The following is an 18,579-nucleotide window of genomic DNA, read 5'->3' as shown; positions in this document are numbered from 1 at the left end:
CAGATGAGATGGGAATGTTACAAATAATACTAAAGTGATTCCAACATCCTCCTTCCCCATTTCTTACGCTGCTTTCTCTGCACAATTGTTCCACCCAGAAATAATCATATTTCTATCCACATGGAATCAATTTTAGGAGAAACTTCCATTCTACTGTTAATGAACATCTCAGTCAAGTTCACTAATTTAAAAACAAATTTCCAATATGTACAATCCTTAGCTGAGAATGATAAAAAAACAGTGATTGATTTTATGTGCACATCCATGCCAAGTTCTTAAAGAATTCAGATTCACTATTGATAGTTTTGCACTTTTATTTTTCAAGAAATTTTCATAATTTTTATTTTATTTTAGTACTCTCAAAATATGTAGATTTTAGCAGATTGTGTAAAGAATATGCTTCAAAAATACTGATTTTTAAATATCAGTGGTGAAATAGGCGAAGGTTGGTATGAATAACAGTTATTCCCAGTTCATCACAGGCTTCAATCACAATTTGGTCAGCAGCAGATCCAGACGGGGAAACAATGAATTGGACTCCACTCTGAGAAAGGAAAACATAGTTGTTAAGTGAATAACTTCTGGAATCAGCTCCCTCCAGAGATTCACACTGCCCCCACCCTCCTTGCCTTTTGCAAGAGTCTCAAGACTCACTTATGTTCACCTTCAACTGTTAAGTTAGTAATGGTTATTAAGTGAATCTGGCTTCTCGATTGATTTTGCTTGTTGGAAGATCTCAAAACAGGATCACATAACACTGAGTTATTGCAACCAACATAAATTAGTCAAATTGGCAAGTTTCTGAATTTGATCAGGTGGCCACAGGGATGCTAGAACAGTTTTATGTGTAAAAAATGATCATAAGTCACTTTTTTTCAGTGGCATTATAACTTAAAACTTAAAACCAATTCAAAGTGTTTTGGTAATGACCTATAAAGCCCTACATGGCATCAAGCAAGATTACTTGTGGGACTGCCTTCTGCCGTATAAATCTCAGCAACCGGTTAGATCCCTTCAACCAATGTGGCTTGGCGTTGCCAAGGGGAAGAGTTTTCTCTCTGGGGGCCCTGGCCCTGTGAAATCAGCTCCCATCAGAGATTCGCACCGCCCCCACCTCCTTGCCTTCCGCAAGAGTCTTAAGACTCATTTACCTCGCTAGATTTGAGGCAATTAGATCTTGGGCCCCTGGCTGATGAATGTTATCAATGAGTGAGGTCCGAATGTATACGATTGATTTTTAAAATATTGGGGATTTTAGGTTAGTTATCTAGTTTAATTAATTGGATTTGCCATTGTATTTTATTGTTTTTTATTACAGTATATGTTGTAAGCCGCCCCGAGTCTTCAGAGAGGGGCAGCATATAAATCTAATCAATAAATAAATTTATTAATTTATTAGATTTCTATGCCACCCTTCTCCTCAGACTGTTGTAAGTAACTCCTACCAACACCAACTGCGATCGACCAGAGATAGGAAGAGAACCACCACAATATGGTGCCTCCCATCCCCAACTCCCACCAGTCGTTGCAGAAGGATACCATGGTCAATGGTATCCTTCTGAAAGGTCAAGAAGCACCAGGATAGTGGAATGATCCCTTATTCCGGGCCCGCCGGAGATCATCCATCAGTGTGACCAAAGCAGTTTCTGTGCTGTAGCTTGTTATGCTGGGCCCTTCACTAAGAGCCCCGCTAATGAGTTAGGAATGTAAATTCAAACACATCCCGTCTAAGAGTAAAAAGAAAATCCGTTTATCCAAAAATAGTGTTGAACGCACACACTTTAAACAGAGCCAAAATTTCTCCCAGATTACAGTCCTGGAATGCTGCGAGAGTCAAAGGCAGAGCAGATAAAGGCAGCTGTGAAAGCGTCACAGCCACCCTCCTGCAATGAGTTCACAAGATGTACTTAACTGTGAAATATCCAAAAAGTCTGTGAAAGTCCTGGAACAGTTCAAACCAAAACAATAGTCTTTCTCCAAACGGATAAATGCCCACATGCGCACTCGGCAACGCCCGTAATTTATCAGCAACCCCATTAACCTAATTGCCTCAGTCACAGGTGTTCTCCCTTATCTTCTATGATATCTGCGCAGTTGGTTCCTTCTAGCTATGAGCCTGCGCATATGAGCATCTATCAACCTATTCTCTGAGTCTGATGACTCACTAATGGGGTCATTACCTAATGGGCTGGCTGCATCCATTTCTCCGTCCGATTCCATTCCCCCAGCGTCTGATCTTGGCAATGAATCTTCACTATTAGAAGATGCTGGCAATAAGACAAGTCTCTGGGAACCTGAGGATTCTCCTAAACCAACATCCAAATTCCCCGTTGCAAGAACTGGCCCAAAGCCAACCACAACACAGCCGGGCCTGAAACCTGACTGGAATGGGTCTAGGTAATTAGTTCCATCCAATTACCCTAGGAGCTGGAGCACTACCACTTTCTCTACAACCTTACCCATAAAGGGTAGATTGAAGACTGGCCTAAAGTTCTTCAACTTGGCTGGATCCAGGGAAGGCTTCTTGAGGAGGGGCCTCATAACCGCTTCCTTTAGCGGCTACGGAAAGGACCCCTCATTCAAAGAAGCATTGATCAACGCCTGGAACGAACCATGTGTCAACTACCTGCTGGCCAAGACCAACCAGGAGGGGCACAGGTTGCATGCCACTCCCACCTTCATTATCTTTATTCTTCTCAGGAGACCTTACGTGGCACTGGAGATGGGAATAACTTCTGGCTTTCTAGAGCAGACATATGATTAAAATATGATCAGCATATGATTAAAAGGTCAGAGATCTCTCAAGTTCTTTTGTAATTTATGGTAGGAGAAGAAACTGTTTTGGAATGAGTCCTGATTTATTGATTTGCAATGATTAACAAGACTTCTTTCATATCCTTTGAGGGGTGCAGTCCAAGTTGGTAACATATTTTTTTAAAATTCACTAATATCTTCTGTTAACCAAGAAACTCTGAATTTGGAATTTCAGAAGATGAAATGAAGCCTGTGTTTTGCCGGAGTGCTAAATTGCTAAAAGAGAGACTACTAAGGGAGCCTGGTTTGGAATTGCAGGAAGTAATATAGGTATCAGCCTGAGATACATATACCGATCATTCTCTAACACTTCTGCACAATCACCCGTGTGGTAATTTAGTTTGCTGCTTTAAGTATGTTAAGTATGTTTCAAAGAGCCAAACATTTCCATTAGAGTATGGGTAGCTGATTAACATCTTTAATGAACATCTTTATGTGACTTTAATAAAAGATCAAAATGTCACTATCTTACCTGTTTTGCTCTATCTACATTATCCCTAAAAGGGAAAAATGCATCAGAGCTTAGCGAGACACCATTTAATTTTCCAATCCAGGCCTTTTTTTCTGCTTCTGTAAGCAAATTGGGGACTTCCTCAAATTGTGCTTTCCACTTTGCAAAATCTTCACCCTGTAAAAATGTATTTTTAATCATTTGCTAAATGGAGGGAATCTCATTCATATAATAAACATGGCAAATCAGTGGCGATTTATTTTATCCACCTTTTTCCTAGCCCCATAATTTGAAATAGGGTTGTTCTAAGAGCTGCAGCATACAAATGAAGACATGGCTCTTTCTGGTGGAGCATTTTTGTTAATGCATGAGCAGAATAATTCTTGTTTACCAAGGTTGTGCACACACAGAAATGTTTACACTGAGATTAGTTGAGAATAACTACTCAGCCACACACCGATATACTAACTTGAATTAAAGTTTACTTTGAGAAATAGCATGTTCCTATAAACAGTCCAAAATCATACACATAAGTCAGAATAACAATCCAAATATTACCAAGTACATAGTCTTTCTAACCAGTTTGTTTGTTTTATTTTATTAGATTTTTATGCCGCCCTTCTCAACCAACTCAGGGTGAATTACAACAAAATAAATACAAATGCAAAATGTGCAAGAAATCTAATATTAAAAATCTAAAAAATTCTAAAACCCCATTTACCTAAAAACACAATCATCCACATTCATCCAGCTGGAATTAGGCATTCATAACATTGGCCGGAATTACTTCATAACACTCATGGCCCCACATGCCTGCCAGTGAAGATGGATCTTCAGGGCCTTGCGAAAGGCCGGGGGGGTGGGTTATGAATCTCTAGAGGGAGTTGGTTCCAAAGGGACGGAGCCACCACAAAGAAAACTCTTCCCCTAGGGCCCGAGATATGACATTGCCTGACCGATGGGATGTGGGACTTGACCTGACCGATCGTTGGGATGCATGAAGGCAGAAGGCAGGCATGTAGTAATCTGGTTCTAAACCATGTAGGGCTTTATATAGGATCCACTGTAGGTCAGCGGTTCACATCTCATCATCGGCTCAAGGTTGACTCAGCCTTTCATCCTTCCGAGCAGTGTTCCCTCTAATTTTTTTTCGGTGTGGGCGGAAAACTATAGTGTCTGAGCAGCAGTCACTTCAGGACTGGGCGGCATATATATATATATATTCCATTTACAACAACACAAAGATTGGAACTTCAGCCTGATGATGGTGAATGTGATTTCGCCGAAACGTCGCATAGACATGCAAAACATTACACAGGGCAAAACCCGAACTCAGAACAATCTACATACATATACCCGTGAAAATTTACGAAAACAAATATATATATATATATATATATATATATATATATATATATATATATATATATATATATATATATAATGTTTTTAGCTGATATATATATATATAATGTTTTTAGCTGATATATATATATATTTGTTTTCGTAAATTTTCACGGGTATATGTATGTAGATTGTTCTGAGTTCGGGTTTTGCCCTGTGTAATATTTTGCATGTCTATGCGACGTTTCGGTGAAATCACATTCACCATCATCAGGCTAAAGTTCCAATCTTTGTGTTGTTGTAAAATGGAATGTTAGCAACTGTCATTTCTTCCTAGTATATAGTGTGGGGGTGGAGATTTGTTTTGAATGTAGCAAATAGATTGGGTGATTATGTTTCAGTGATCTGATTGGTTGGTGTAATCATAATTATTAGAAGGAATGACATGGAGATTTTTATGAAGTGTTTTGTTTAAGGCTGATTTCCAAATATCAAATTTCTAAAATCATAATTATTAGAAGGATTGACATGCTGATTATTATGAAGTGGTTTTTTTTTTTTTGTTTAAGGCTGGTTTCCAAATTTCTGGTAGGCGGGACGTGTCATCTCTTTTATTTATGCAAAGGGGTCTCCTCTCAATTTCTATAGCTTCTAAAGCAATTCTTCTGTATAAATTCTCTGTTTTGTGGAGTAATTTAGTTTTTTCAAAGTCAATTTCGTGCCCTGTTTTTTTAATGTGCTGGACAAGGGAGGAGGTCTTTTCTTCTTTTTTGACTGCATTCACATGTTCTGCTATGCGTTGGCTCACTCTTCGGTTAGTTTGTCCAATGTATGTGGCTGCACATGTTTTGCAAGGGATTTCATAGATTCCTTGGTATTCCAATTGGATTTTATCTTTGGGGCTCCTTAGGATATTAGATATTTTTTGGTTGGTGCAAAATGAAGTTTTGATGTTATGTTAGTGCAGAATTTTACTAATTTTATCCGTGGTGCCTTTGATGTAAGGAAGGATGGTGGTGCCATTGTCTTGTTCTTGATCTTGTTTTTTGGGGGGTGTCTCTTTTTTGATTAGGTTTGTTATTGTTTTCTCTTTGAATCCATTAGAAATTAATACATCTTTGAGTTTGTTCAATTCAGTTTTTAAGTGCTCATGGTCAGCTAAGCGTTTGGTTCTGGTGATGAGAGTTTTGGCCACTGAGGTTATTAGAACAGTGCAGACCTAAGACGAGGGCATGGGCAAAAAAATTGCAAGAGCAGACATGTACCACTATGGAAAGTAACAACGATAATGGGGGGGAAAAAGTAATACCAAACACCTCCGAAGTATTGCCTCGTAACTCCACCTCCTCCCTTGGGGAGGGAAAGAGGCAACAGACACGAGTAAAAGCGGTAGATCCCCCTTTAGCCAGCATGAGCAAGCCCACAATTAGGCTTGCCGCAGAGGGGAGGGAAGTGTGTGGCCCTATGACGCGGGCAATGAGCAGACTGAATAATGCTTTATAAAGGTGATTGTCTCCCATGGCATTTTTAATACTCTGACGAAGTTAGCAGCACGCTAACGAAAGCTAAGTGGTTTTATTAAAGTTTCTATGTTCACACACATACCTGGAACTCGCATTTTTAGGACTATTCTTGATATATATATATATATATATATATATATTCCTTCTATTTTATTGAAATTAATAATAAAACAAAATCAAAATCTATTACTATTAAAACTAAAACAACCAGCAAAAACAAAATCAAAACTATTAATAAATCTATGCTTTAAAATCCACTTAAATAGTTGAGCTAGTTTCAAACTGGATTTTGATTTTCTTTCTCTCTTTCTTGCTCCCATTCTTTTCTATCTGTTTCTGTCTCTTTTCCTCTCTTCCTCCCTCCCTCTCTTTCCCCCTTCTCTTCTTTCTCTCTCCCTCCCCCCTCCATTCCTCTCACTCTTTCCCTCTTTCTCATCCTCCTTTCCTATTTCTCCATCCCTCCCTTTCCTTCTTTCTCTCTTCCTTCCTCTCTTTTTTCTCTCTGTCTTACTCTCTTCTTATTTTTCCTGCCCTGCAACACCACTCACTCGCACAAGTATGTTTTTTGGGGCCAGAAGCACGGGGGCTTCCTGGGAAACTTTCCTTTTTCCCTGGGACCCGGAGAAGGCGGCCGTCGGATTTGGGGTGAAAAGGCTCGGAGGCAAGAGCCCCGCCATCACCCCGAGCAATTCGCGTAACGAAGTAGACTGCTGAGACACCGGGCAGTACCCATGGGAAGGTTGGGGGAATTGCGACAGGGCGGCGGCCGGGCTTGGGCGGTGGGGGAACCGCGGTAGGCTGGCGGCTGGCTCTGGGCGGCCCGCAGCAAGCCGGAGAAGCCGCGGCGGCGTGGGAAGCCACGGTAGGCTGGCGGCCGGGTCTGGGCGGCCGTGGGTGGGCCGCGGCAAGCCGGAGAAGCTGCGGCGGTGCGGGAAGCCGTGGTAGGCTGGCGGCTGGTTCTGGGCGGCGGCGGGCGGGCCGCGGCAAGCCGGAGAAGCCGCGGCGGCGCGGGAAGCCACGGTAGGCTGGTGGCCGGGTGTGGGCGGCCGCGGACGGGCCGTGGCAAGCCGGAGAAGCCGCGGCGGCGTGGGAAGCCGCGGTAGGCTGGCGGCTGGTTCTGGGCGGCGGCGGGCGGGCCGCGGCAAGCTGGGGAAGCTGCGGCAGCGCGGGAAGCCACGGTAGGCTGGTTCTGGGCGGCGGCGGGCGGGCCGCGGCAAGCCGGAGAAGCCGCGGCGGCGCGGGAAGCCACGGTAGGCTGGTTCTGGGCGGCGGCGGGCAGGCCGCAGCAAGCCGGGGAAGCCGCGGTGGCGCGGGAAGCCGCTGTAGGCTGGCGGCTGGCTCTGGGCGGCGGCGGGCAGGCCGCGGCAAGCCGGAGAAGCCGCGGCGGCGTGGGAAGCCGTGGTAGGCTGGTGGCCGGGTGTGGGCGGCCGCGGACGGGCCACGGCAAGCCGGAGAAGCCGCGGCGGCACGGGAAGCTGCGGTAGGCTGACGGCTGGTTCTGGGCATCGGCGGGTGGGCCGCGGCAAGCCGGAGAAGCCGCGGCAGCTTGGGAAGCCGCGGTAGGCTGGCGGCCGGGTCTGGGCGGCCGCGGGCGGGCCGCGGCAAGCCGGGGAAGCCGCGGTAGGCTGGCAGCCGGGTCTCGGCAGCGGCCGGCGGGCCACGGCAAGCCAGGAAAGCCGCGGTAGGCTGGCGGCTGGGTCTGGGCGGTGGCGGGCATGCCGCGGCAAGCCGGCAGCCGGCTCTTGGCGGTGGGGGAACCGCGATAGGCCGGCGGCCTGGCCCAGGGCCCCCGGTCATCACCCCCCACCCTCGTTCCCACCCCCACCGCATGGATGCTTAGAAGGCCCGGCAGCAGACCGCGCCGCCAGACCCAGGGACCCCCAACGGTTTTCTTACCTTACCAGGCCAGCAGCTAAACAACCATTTGGCTCGGGGGGGGGTGTACGCGGAGAACGTCTGGGATTTAAGGGGCGGGGAAGAAAGCGGGCCTATAATTGGCCCCTTTCTTTCCCGCCTTTACTTGAAGGAACTGTTGCTGCAAACTGTTGTTTACAGAGCAGCGGCAGTTCCTTTAATTTCAAATTCCGGCGCAGCGATTGGTCCTGTGCGCTGGAATTTGAAATTCCCGGGCTGGGGGTTAAAAACCTCTGCGCTATAGCGCGCTGCGCAGCTTAGAGGGAACTATGCTTCCGAGGTGGGTAAAATGAGGATTCGGATTGTGGGGGCAATAGGCTGGCTCTGTTAGAAAAAGTGCTATTGCTAACATGTTGTAAGCCGCCCTGAGTCTAAGGAGAAGGGCGGCATAAAAATTGAATAAATAAATAAATGAATAAATAAATATGTCATAGCCATCCCTTTGAATTGCGTCCGGAGACCAATTGGCAACCCATGCAGCTCGTGGAATGATGTTGAGATGTGGGTAGATCTTGGAAGACCCACAATAACTCACACAACTGCCTTTTGCATTATTTGCATTTTCCGATCACTCTTAAAAGGGAGCACCAAGTGCACCCGTGCAAGCGCTCTCCTTGCCACATCAGCGAGATGGTCTTCTAAGCTCGGCTGCGGATTGAGGAGAACGCTCAAGTTGCAGACTCTCTCTGAGGAGGGCAAAAGCTCCCCCTCCACAGTAATGGATGGATAGGTGGGATTGTCCTTGAGAGGCAAAACCCAAAGCCACTCCATCTTGTCAGGGTTGAGTCTAACCCTATTAACACCCATTCAAACCCTGACAGCCTCCAGACACCAGCATATTACTTCCACTGCTTCACTGAGTTGATACGGGGTGGAGATGTAAAGCTGAGTATCATCATTTTACTGATGATAACTCACCCCATGCCATCGGATGATCTCACCCAGCGGTTTCATGTCAATGTTCCCCATAAGCATCAGGGTGTCTTGGCACAGCACTTTCCAAGTGCCTGCAGTTATACTTTCCCGCCTGCTGCAATCTGGCTCCTCTCCACTCCGACCCTGCTGAGCACGACAGCGGCGGCACTTTCAAAGTGCCGGGCAGTCATGCTCCTCCTCCCCACTTTGCCCTTACTGAGGGGAGAGTCTCACTGGTGGCTGAGAAACGGCTCGGCCTGGAGGCCGGGCCGGGCTGGGAGAAAGCTGAACCGCCCAGCCTGGGCACTGGAGAGAACAGCTGGCGGACAAGCGCGGCTAGGAACCAGCAGGCAGTGAGCAGGAGGTAAGTAGCTGAATTCCCCCCGCACTGTTTGCAGGGGAAATAAGGGAAAATCTGGGGCAGGAGAGAGGAAATCCCGGGGGGGGGGGAGGAGGAGGAGTGAACAGAATGTCGGCATCTCTCTGGAAGGCGGGCGGTGGATCTCGAGCCCGGTGGTTTCTCTTAAACTGTTAATGGCCGAGGGCAGGGAGTCGCTTCCCTCGGAGGGAAGGGGGAGTCTCTGCATGCAGGCGGAGACAATTGCTGAGGGAGAAGGTGGCGGTTCGGTCTCTTCCCTTCTCCTTCGGGAAGCGACTGTTTCTCCCGCAGCAGTGGACATATTTATTGTCAAGCCGCTAAGAGAATATGCTTGTATGCTTTTTCCATATCTCTCCATAAATAAATGTGACAATTGATACTGAGTTGATAGTGGGGTTTATTTGCTAGGGAACATTTCAATATACATTTTGCCCTACAGTAAATTAATTGAAGTGAACTCCTGGCCAATACCATTATAAATATTTTGCTTTAAGAAAATTTGTAGCGTTATATTCAGCTTCTTCAAAACATCTTTTTGTAGTAGTATATTATGAATGTAGTTAGTATAACTTAATGGAAAGTTGTTAAAGTTGCATTTATGGTTTCATTTAGAAAGACAGTTTGTAAATCTATGTTCACCTCACATGGGTCGGCTGTCTTGAACAAGGGACTGACTTCTCAGTAAAGTTTAACAATTATGTTCCCATATATGTTAGATACTGTTCTAAATACTGCACAGAATCTATAAGATGAGATAGCAATTGTTTCAATGTTTATGGGTTTTGGAAAACAAAGCTAGCAGTTGTTTTCTTCTCTATAAAGTAAGAAGTTCAACATTGATTTGGAAGTGGTATGTAGGAATTTTATTAAAGATTTGTTTCAGACATGATAATCAAATTTGGAATTGTTGGCATTGCTATGCTATCATATTTTAAATAAAATAAATATTTGAAAATTAAATTATACAATTCTGTAATTGTTTTTTTTTAACATTTATTCATAAAGTGGGTTGCATAAATTTGTTTATCTTTTTATGAATCTTTTTCGGAATTTGAGAACTTCTGTGGTTAGATTCATTAACTATTGACAAAATACATAGCGCCGCTCAGGCATGATCATTCATTCATTCATTCATTCATTCATTCATTCATTCATTCATTCATTCATTCATACTTCTATGCCACCCAGTCCTGAAGGACTCACCTAATTTGCCACTCAGACACTATACTTTTCCACCCACACACAAAAAAAATTAGAGGGAACACTGTTTCATGTAGATATTAAAGGGTCATTCCATGTCAAGTGAAACAATGATTTTTACCTCTATATTTTTAATTCTTTTGAGTTTTTGTTATTTGGTAATAGTGTGTCAAAGAATACAAAATATGAAAATGATTTTCAAAGTTCGGAAAAAGTGCAAATTTCAGTATTGCCTGTCTTTACATTTCTCCTCATACACCAGGCTAGAAAAAAGATAGAGAAACATAATAAACACCATTCTACTCAGAACTGCACAGGATTTCACCAGATATGTCACAAGAGTATCTCTGTTAATATTTTACCCATGAGAACACAAACACAAACTTTTTAAATGCATTTCTGAAAAAAACATTTAATTTAAAAAATTCCAAAAATGCGCATGTGCCTAATATGCTCCTAGCCACATCAGTACCACAATTCAAGTTGGGATTGTGATGGAATCATATTTTAAAATATAACTATTAAACAGTGTCAATTCAAAAATCTTGAATTCAGATCTGTTCAGCCTGTCTATATTTACTAAATAATCCATGATTTTTAGATATTACTTTGTTATTTTATTATGTTACAGCTTAAAAGCAGGAGAGGACAGAGGAGAAAGATTTGTTAGGATTCAACCTGAAAACGAACAGGGGTAGACACTGAATGCAGAGCAGATGACAGGCCATCAACCCTATCAATCAGTTGAAATATCTGCCCACCGCAGAGTGAGGAAGTAAGACAGACCTTCAGAGCTTTCATGTCCTGACATGCCTGAACAGGTTCACTCTTGAACAAACAGTAGTCTCTACATAGGCATCAAGGGAGTCGGTGTGCTACAATATTGGTGAGTGTGTTTAAAGTTTGAATAAATTTATATTAATAGTCTAATGCTTTTCTTATTAAGGGCTAATACACACACACTGCTATTCTGAGTGATCATTGTTCAGAAAAACATCCCCCATTGATTTCAACGGGGTTAAACACATGCAGTGTTTGCACTACCTTTTGATCGCTGCAATAAATGCAGCATTTATCACTATTTATATAAAAAACTGCCATCGCTTTCACTAGTGATTAAAAAAACTAATGCAGATATAGTGAAAACTTAGTAGAAAAATGCTGCCGCAGACAGAAAAGGCTGTGTGTGCGCTATCCCTAATACTCACTTTATAGTAACACAGTTATATCTCAAGTCTCAAGTAAATCTTTATTTTTATTATCCATTTTCCTTACTTAATATTAACTGTATTTTTCTCACACAGCAATGGCTGCTACTTCTCAAGGAACAGCTGTTTATAATATATGCCTGTGATGGCGAACCTATGGCATGGAGAGCCATATCGGAGGGCATGTGAGACGTTGCCCTATGTAAGCTCCAGCCCGCATGCGTGCACTGGCCAGCTGATTTTCGGCTCTTGGGAAAAGCCGTTTCTCCCCCCCCGGATGCTTCAGTGAAGCTTCCCTGAAGCCCCGGAAGCAAAACAATCTTTGCCTCTGTCTCCTTTGCTCACCCCCTCGCTTTAAAACGTGCTGCTGTTTGCATGGAGGTAGGGAGCTGCTCATTCTGTGCCTTCCTGGCTGAGCTCAGGGACCTTTCTGGGCTGGGAAGCATCAGGGTGAGAATTTGTGGAGCTGTGCCGGCCTCTGAGATGGTGGTGGCTGGGTGGGGGTGGGGGATGGAGAGAAAGAGAAAAAGAAAGCAGGACACAGCAGAAAGAAGAAGGTGCTGCCTGGCACACCCATCCACTGGCTCTTCAGGTAGGGGCACTTTCTCCCTCCCCTCCCACCATGGCCCCCACCATCCCGGAGTCCGGCGCGGCTCCCCAGATTCTCATCCTGATGCTTCCCAACCCACAAAGATCCCGGAGCTGAGCCGGGAAGGAACAGAAAAAGCAGCATGGGGGGGGGGGTTTGCACATGCGCAGGGGGAGGGAAGGCGTGTGGGCATGTCACTCATGCTAGTACCCACCCACCCCTTTTTGGTACATGAGCCAAAAAAAAGTTCACCATCACTGATATATGCTGTTGCAATCTTTTTGAAAAAACTGGACAAACAAGAAAAAAAAAAACTTAGGTCAGTACAAGATTGGATGTTTCATATAAATCCATCAGTCAATACAGGCATGAAAATTTGTGACAATTGTAAAAGCAACTTGCAAAAGAGAAAAATGCTCTTATATAATATATATAAATATAATATAATAATAAAAATTGTTACATGTATAAATAGGTGTTAACAATATTGGTTCTTATAATCTTGTTTTTAATATATATTTAGGATGAGACTGTATTTAGAAAAATCACACTTATGATCACCTTTTTTCTTTTGGTTTGTTCTATACATTCAGGTTGAAAATGCTGAGCAAGTTGTGTTATGATGATTAAAATATATATGGTATTTTGTGTTTCTTTATTGTTGCATATAAATGTTGAATTAAATAAGTTGTAATTTGAAAAGAAAAAAGGAAGAAACTCACACAAATATAAAATCAGATGATTCAAGGCTTAATTTTTTTTTTGATAGGGTAAGGGTCCCAAATTGAATCCCTGTACAAATATAACCAAGAACACAAGTAACACACATGCATTTTTTCACAATTTTAAAACATGTTTTTTTCACAATTGCGCATCAAAATTTTGAATTTGATTTCTCCAAAACATAATATAAAGAAACATAGTCTTGTGACATATCAAATGAAAACTGGTACCATTCTGAGAAAAATGAGGCCTCTCCCACCTCTTTACCTTAATTTTTAACTTGTAATTAACTAAAATAGTACTTCATAAAAAAATAAAGATAAAAGAAATCTAAAGAGGTCAATTAAAAAAAATATTCATATTTGGATCACTTGATATGGAATGACCCTAAACAACAGGGGTGAGAGAACTGGCCCCTGAGGAACCCTGAGGGGAGGGGCCTAGGAGTTGACCTCTGGCTCCTGGCAACACCGACAGCAACCAACCGAAGAGATAGGAGGCCAACCACCGTAAAATGGTGCCTCCCACTCCTAAGTCCTCCAGCTGGCAGAGGATTCCATGGTCAATGGTATTGAAAGCCGCTGAAGGTCAAGAAGCACCAGGATTGAGAAGTGATCTCTATCCTGGGCCCGCCAAAGATCATCTGTCAGCGCAACCCAAGCAGTTTCAGTGTTGTAGGTGGGGCTGAAACCAGACTGCCAAGGGCCTAGATCCGTGATGGCGAACCTTTGGTACACGGGCCACAGGTGGCTGATTTTTGGCTTGCACAGTGTGTCTGGGAGGAAATTTTTGGCCTCCGGAGGGCCTCCAGGGAGGCAGGGCAGGGTGTTTTTGCTCTCCCCAAGCTCCAAGAAAGCCTCTGGAGCCTGGGGAGGGCAAAAAATGGGCCTAGTGGGCCCATCGGAAGTCAGAAAATGGAAAAGTTTGGGGAGCACTGAATATGGGTGTGGGCACACACAACTGTGCAATAGCGCGCACATGCACTATCTAGCTATCTATCTATCTAACAATTATAAGGTGGTAATTTGTACAAATAAAACATTAGATAAGTAGTGATAAAAAGAAACAAAAGAAGACAATAGGACAGGGATGGTAGGCACAATGGTGCGCTTATGCACGCCCCTTACAGACCTCTTAGAAAGGAAGAGAGGTCAATTGTAGATAGTCTAAGGTTAAAGGTTTTGAGGTTAGGAGTAGAAACCACAGTCAGGTAGTACATTCCAGACGTTGATTACTCTGTTGCTGAAGTTGTATTTTTTGCAGTCAAGTTTGGAGCGGTTGACATTTATTTTAAATCGATTTCATGCTTATGTATTGTTGCAGTTGAAGGTGAAGTAACAGATAGGACATTTTAGTATATGATTTTATGAACAATATTTAAGTCGCAACGGAGATGACAGAGTTGTAAATTGTCTAATCCAAGTATTTCAAGTCTGGCGGAGTAAACTATTTTGTTTTGAGAAGAGGAGTGAAGGACTATTCTTGTGAAATATTTCTGGACTCTCTCAATTGTGTTGATGTCAGATATGCAATGTGGGTTCCATACAGGTGAGCTGTATTCTAGGATTGGTCTGACAAATGTTTTGTAAACTCTTGTTAGTGGTTCAAAATCACCAGAGAAGAAGCTGCGAAGGATTCGGTTAACAACTCTTAAAGCCTTTTTGGCAATGTTGTTGCAGTGGGCTCTAGGGTTTAGGTCATTAGATATGAGTACTCCAAGGTCTTTGACAGATTGAGGGTTATCAAAAAGTTCAATTCCTCCAAGTTTATATTTAGTATTCTGATTCTTTTTACCAATGTGTAAGACAGAGCATTTAGTGGTGGAGATTTGAAGTTGCCAGGTTTTAGACCATTCTGCTACGTGGTCAAGGTCTTTTTGAAGGGTAGCAGTATTGTCGGTGGTATCATCTGCAAAGGGAATGCAATTGCTAATGATGCAATCACAAAGCTCATTTATATATAGTATGAATAGTGTTGGTCCTAAAACACTGCCTTAGGGGACACCACTGTTAACAGGATCAGGAAGAGAAGTGGCACTTCCTATTTTGACCACTTGTTGTCTGTTAGATAGGAATGCTGTTAATCAATTGTGTAGTAGACCAGAGATGCCGTAGGATTTGAGTTTCAGAAGAAGTTTGTCGTCGACAACTGAGTCAAAGGCTTTGCAAAAGTCGATATAGATTGCATCAATTGAATTACCTTGGTCAAGTTGAGTGGTCCAAATATTTTTACAGTGTAAGAGTTGTAGATTACAGGATAATTGTTTATTGGAAAGTAGGTTATTAGCTTCAAGGTAGAGTGTAATGGATTGGTTTATGATTGATTCCATAACTTTGCAGGGGACACAACAGAAAGAGATAAATCTGTAATTTTCAACATTGCTTGGATCTCCTTTTTTGAAGATAGGGATGACTGTGGCATGTGCGCATAGCGTGGGTAAGGAGCTAGTACGGTCAGAATGGTAAACTTGATAGTCACTTACTGTGATAACGGAGTCTGGGAGGGATTCATTTAACCATGTTTCACAGATAAATATGATGTCGAATTTAGCAGTTTGTAGTAAGTATTTTATTAACGATGCTTCTTGAGTTCATCAGTTTACATTTGAGATTAGCAGTGGATGGTGTTGAGGAAGTAAGAGGCGTGCATACCTAGTCTTGGTTTATTGAGAGTTGGTTTTGAGTAGTGGTGGATTGGAAGTTAGGATGGTTGTGAGCGATGGTGGTTTGAAAGTAGTAGTTAATGAGGGGTTGATCTTGGTTGAGGGTAGATTGGAGGTTGAGGTGGTTTTGGTCGATGATGGTTTGGGGGTTGGTTGGTGAATTGCGTAACTTGGTTTTGATGCAGCTGGCACAGTAGTAGATATAAAGATCAGTTTGGCCTTGGTCTTGACGTTTTTTAAGATCTGCTCATAATTCATGGGATTGGATACGTTGTAAAATTGATAAGTCTGGTGTAGAGCGAAGTTTTTTCAGGTTTGAGTCATCTCTGTTTAATGAGTTTATGGTCTTAATGAATTTGTGTTTGCTAAGTTCATTTGTGAGAACCACTCTGCAGAATTTGGGGGCTACTGAACCATCTCTATAATTGTATTCCGGGCCATCTCTGGTCACTTCAATGATTTCATCAGCTGGAAAATTGGATGGGATGATTTTTCGAATTTGCTCTATATCAGGTTGGTTAGTGACTTCGAGCCCAAATACAATGGCATTACAGTGATCCCTCGATTATCGCGAGGGTTCCGTTCCAAGACCTCTAGCGAAAATCGATTTTTCGCGATATAGCGGTGCGGAAGTAAAAACACCATCTGAGCATGCGTGCCCTTTTTCCATGGCCGCGCATGCGCAGATGGTGGAGCGACGAAAGTTCGGAGGCTGGCAATGGTTGTTTTTCATGCCGGCCACCCCCCCCCCCAGCGCCTCCGGGCTCCTCGCCGCTACCCCCCCCCGCCCGATTCGCCCCTCTCACCGGCTTTCTTGGGGCACGAGTCCTCCTTCAGCAGCGCTTGTGGCAACGGCTTCTCGGCTTTTAGAATGCCCGCCTCCTTCCTTCCTTCCCTCCCTCCTTCCCTCCTTTCCTCCTTCCTTCCCTCCCTCCTTCCTTCCCTCCCTCCTTTCCTCCTTCCTTCCCTTCTCTCCTTCCCTCCCTCCTTCCTTCCCTCCTTCCTTCCCTCCCTCCTTCCCTCCTTCCTTCCCTCCCTCCTTCCCTCCTAGCTTCCTTCCCTCCTTCCTTCCCTTCTCTCCTTCCCTCCCTCCTTCCCTTCTCTCCCTCCCTCCCTCCTTCCTTCCTTCCCTCCCTCCTTCCCTCCTTCCCTCCCTCCCTCCTTCCCTTCTCTCCTTCCTTCCCTCCTTCCTTCCCTCCCTCCTTCCCGGTGGTGGTGACTCCGGCGGCTTCCCTTCATTACGTGACGTTCCCGACGCTGCTGCTGCTGCTCCTCGAAGGGAAGCCACCAGAGCCGCCGCCGCTGGGAAGGAAAAAGTTGGTGCAGCTACCTGGAGGTAACAAACTGAACCGCTGAGGAAAGGAGCCCCCCGAAGCTGCTGGCATTGCAGCCAGCGCTACCCTTCCTGCAGCTTGGAGCAGTTAGACAGTAGAGACTGGGAGGCTGTTAAGAGGGCGGCCAGGAGGGGTGTGTCAGATCCTGACTCCCATTCCGTCTCACCCCATCCCCTCAGATATTGTGGCAGCTGCTTTGCAAAACTGCCCTGGTCGCACATTTTGGATAGTAAACAAAATTTTCTGTTCAGTATCTGAATTTTTGTTCAGATACCGAAGCAAATTTTTGCAGAAAATTTTGTTCGCTATCCGAAATGTACAAAAACCAACGTGTTCGAGAACCGAGGTACCACTGTATTGGTATAATGGAAAAAATGAAAGGAATGAAGCGAATGGGAAATACTTTTTTTAAAAAAATCTTTAAAATACTACCCTTCCTCCTATGTATACTGATATTGTTATAATTAGATTAAGATTGGATATGAATGATTATCTTTTCTTTCCTTCCTGGGATATAAAGAGAAGTAAACTTGGAAATTTCTTTTTTTAAGGGCTTTGATAAAATGAGGGTCTTAAAAAAAGTAAGAATGAGCTTAAGAATATAAGAAATGGATTGTAGCACGACAGCATAGTTTTGGTAAATAAACAGCAAATAGCCATGAGAAATTGAGATAGCTAATAGCACTTTGAATTCAGATCAGGGCGAAGGAGAATATCTGAAATCTAGATGATAGGGTTTGAAAAGGAGGTAACACAGGATGAATGATATGTGACAGAATAAAATTGGATAAATAATTAGGAAATTTGGATTTAGAACTTGGCATTTGTTATTATATTGCATTGTATTTTAATTTGATGTATGTGAATTTGAATATCTGTAAAAACAATAAAAAATTATACACCCCCCCCCCCAAATAAATGATTGCTAATAGGGGAATGGTGTGGAGTAGGGACAAGCAGCTGTGGAGACCCCATGGGGTGGGAAGGGACCATGAGGTATCTCAGTGGGTGGGGGAGATGCCTTGACATGTTGGAGGCCATAGTTTCACTATTCCTGAGAACTTAACTACCCATGCATTCAACATAATGTTGAATTGGGGAGGGATAGAGTTCGTTTATTTGTGATTCAGTTATAACTGTTATGATTGTACCCTGAGGATTACCCATATTTAGCATGTTCTCACTCATTATTTTTAAAAAGCAGAAACATTTTTATGCAGTCCAGACAAAATCTCAGTGATTAGCAACATCAACAGCCTTTAAGGACTGATATGGAAAAGCTATGAAACTGGTGCTTCCAATATAGAAACATAGAAGATTGACAGCAGAAAAAGACTTCATGGTCCATCTAGTCTGCCCTTATACTATTTCCTGTATTTTATCTTAGGATGGATATATGTTTATCCCAGGCATGTTTAAATTCAGTTACTGTGGATTTACCAACCATGTCTGCTGGAAGTTTGTTCCAAGCATCTACTACTCTTTCAGTAAAATAATACTTTCTCATGTTACTTCTAATCTTT

General features: G+C 43.4%; 1 protein-coding gene across 1 annotated transcript in view; it reads right to left on the bottom strand.

Moving 5' to 3' along the window:
* Window positions 1–296: 296 nt before the first annotated feature.
* Window positions 297–18,579, bottom strand: part of ATIC (5-aminoimidazole-4-carboxamide ribonucleotide formyltransferase/IMP cyclohydrolase) — a 108,346-nt gene continuing 90,063 nt past the window's right edge. The window contains exons 16-17 of the mRNA XM_070732228.1: window positions 3,287–3,442; window positions 297–544 (exon numbers count right to left, since the gene is read on the bottom strand). Coding sequence (XP_070588329.1) covers window positions 425–544; window positions 3,287–3,442 — 276 coding nt within the window. The 3' untranslated portion in view covers window positions 297–424. The remainder of the gene's footprint in view (window positions 545–3,286; window positions 3,443–18,579) is intronic.

The sequence above is a fragment of the Erythrolamprus reginae genome, chromosome 1 (genome assembly GCF_031021105.1).
Source record: "Erythrolamprus reginae isolate rEryReg1 chromosome 1, rEryReg1.hap1, whole genome shotgun sequence".
Taxonomy (NCBI): Eukaryota; Metazoa; Chordata; class Lepidosauria; order Squamata; family Dipsadidae; genus Erythrolamprus; species Erythrolamprus reginae.
This window is presented reverse-complemented; position numbering and strand designations above follow the sequence as displayed.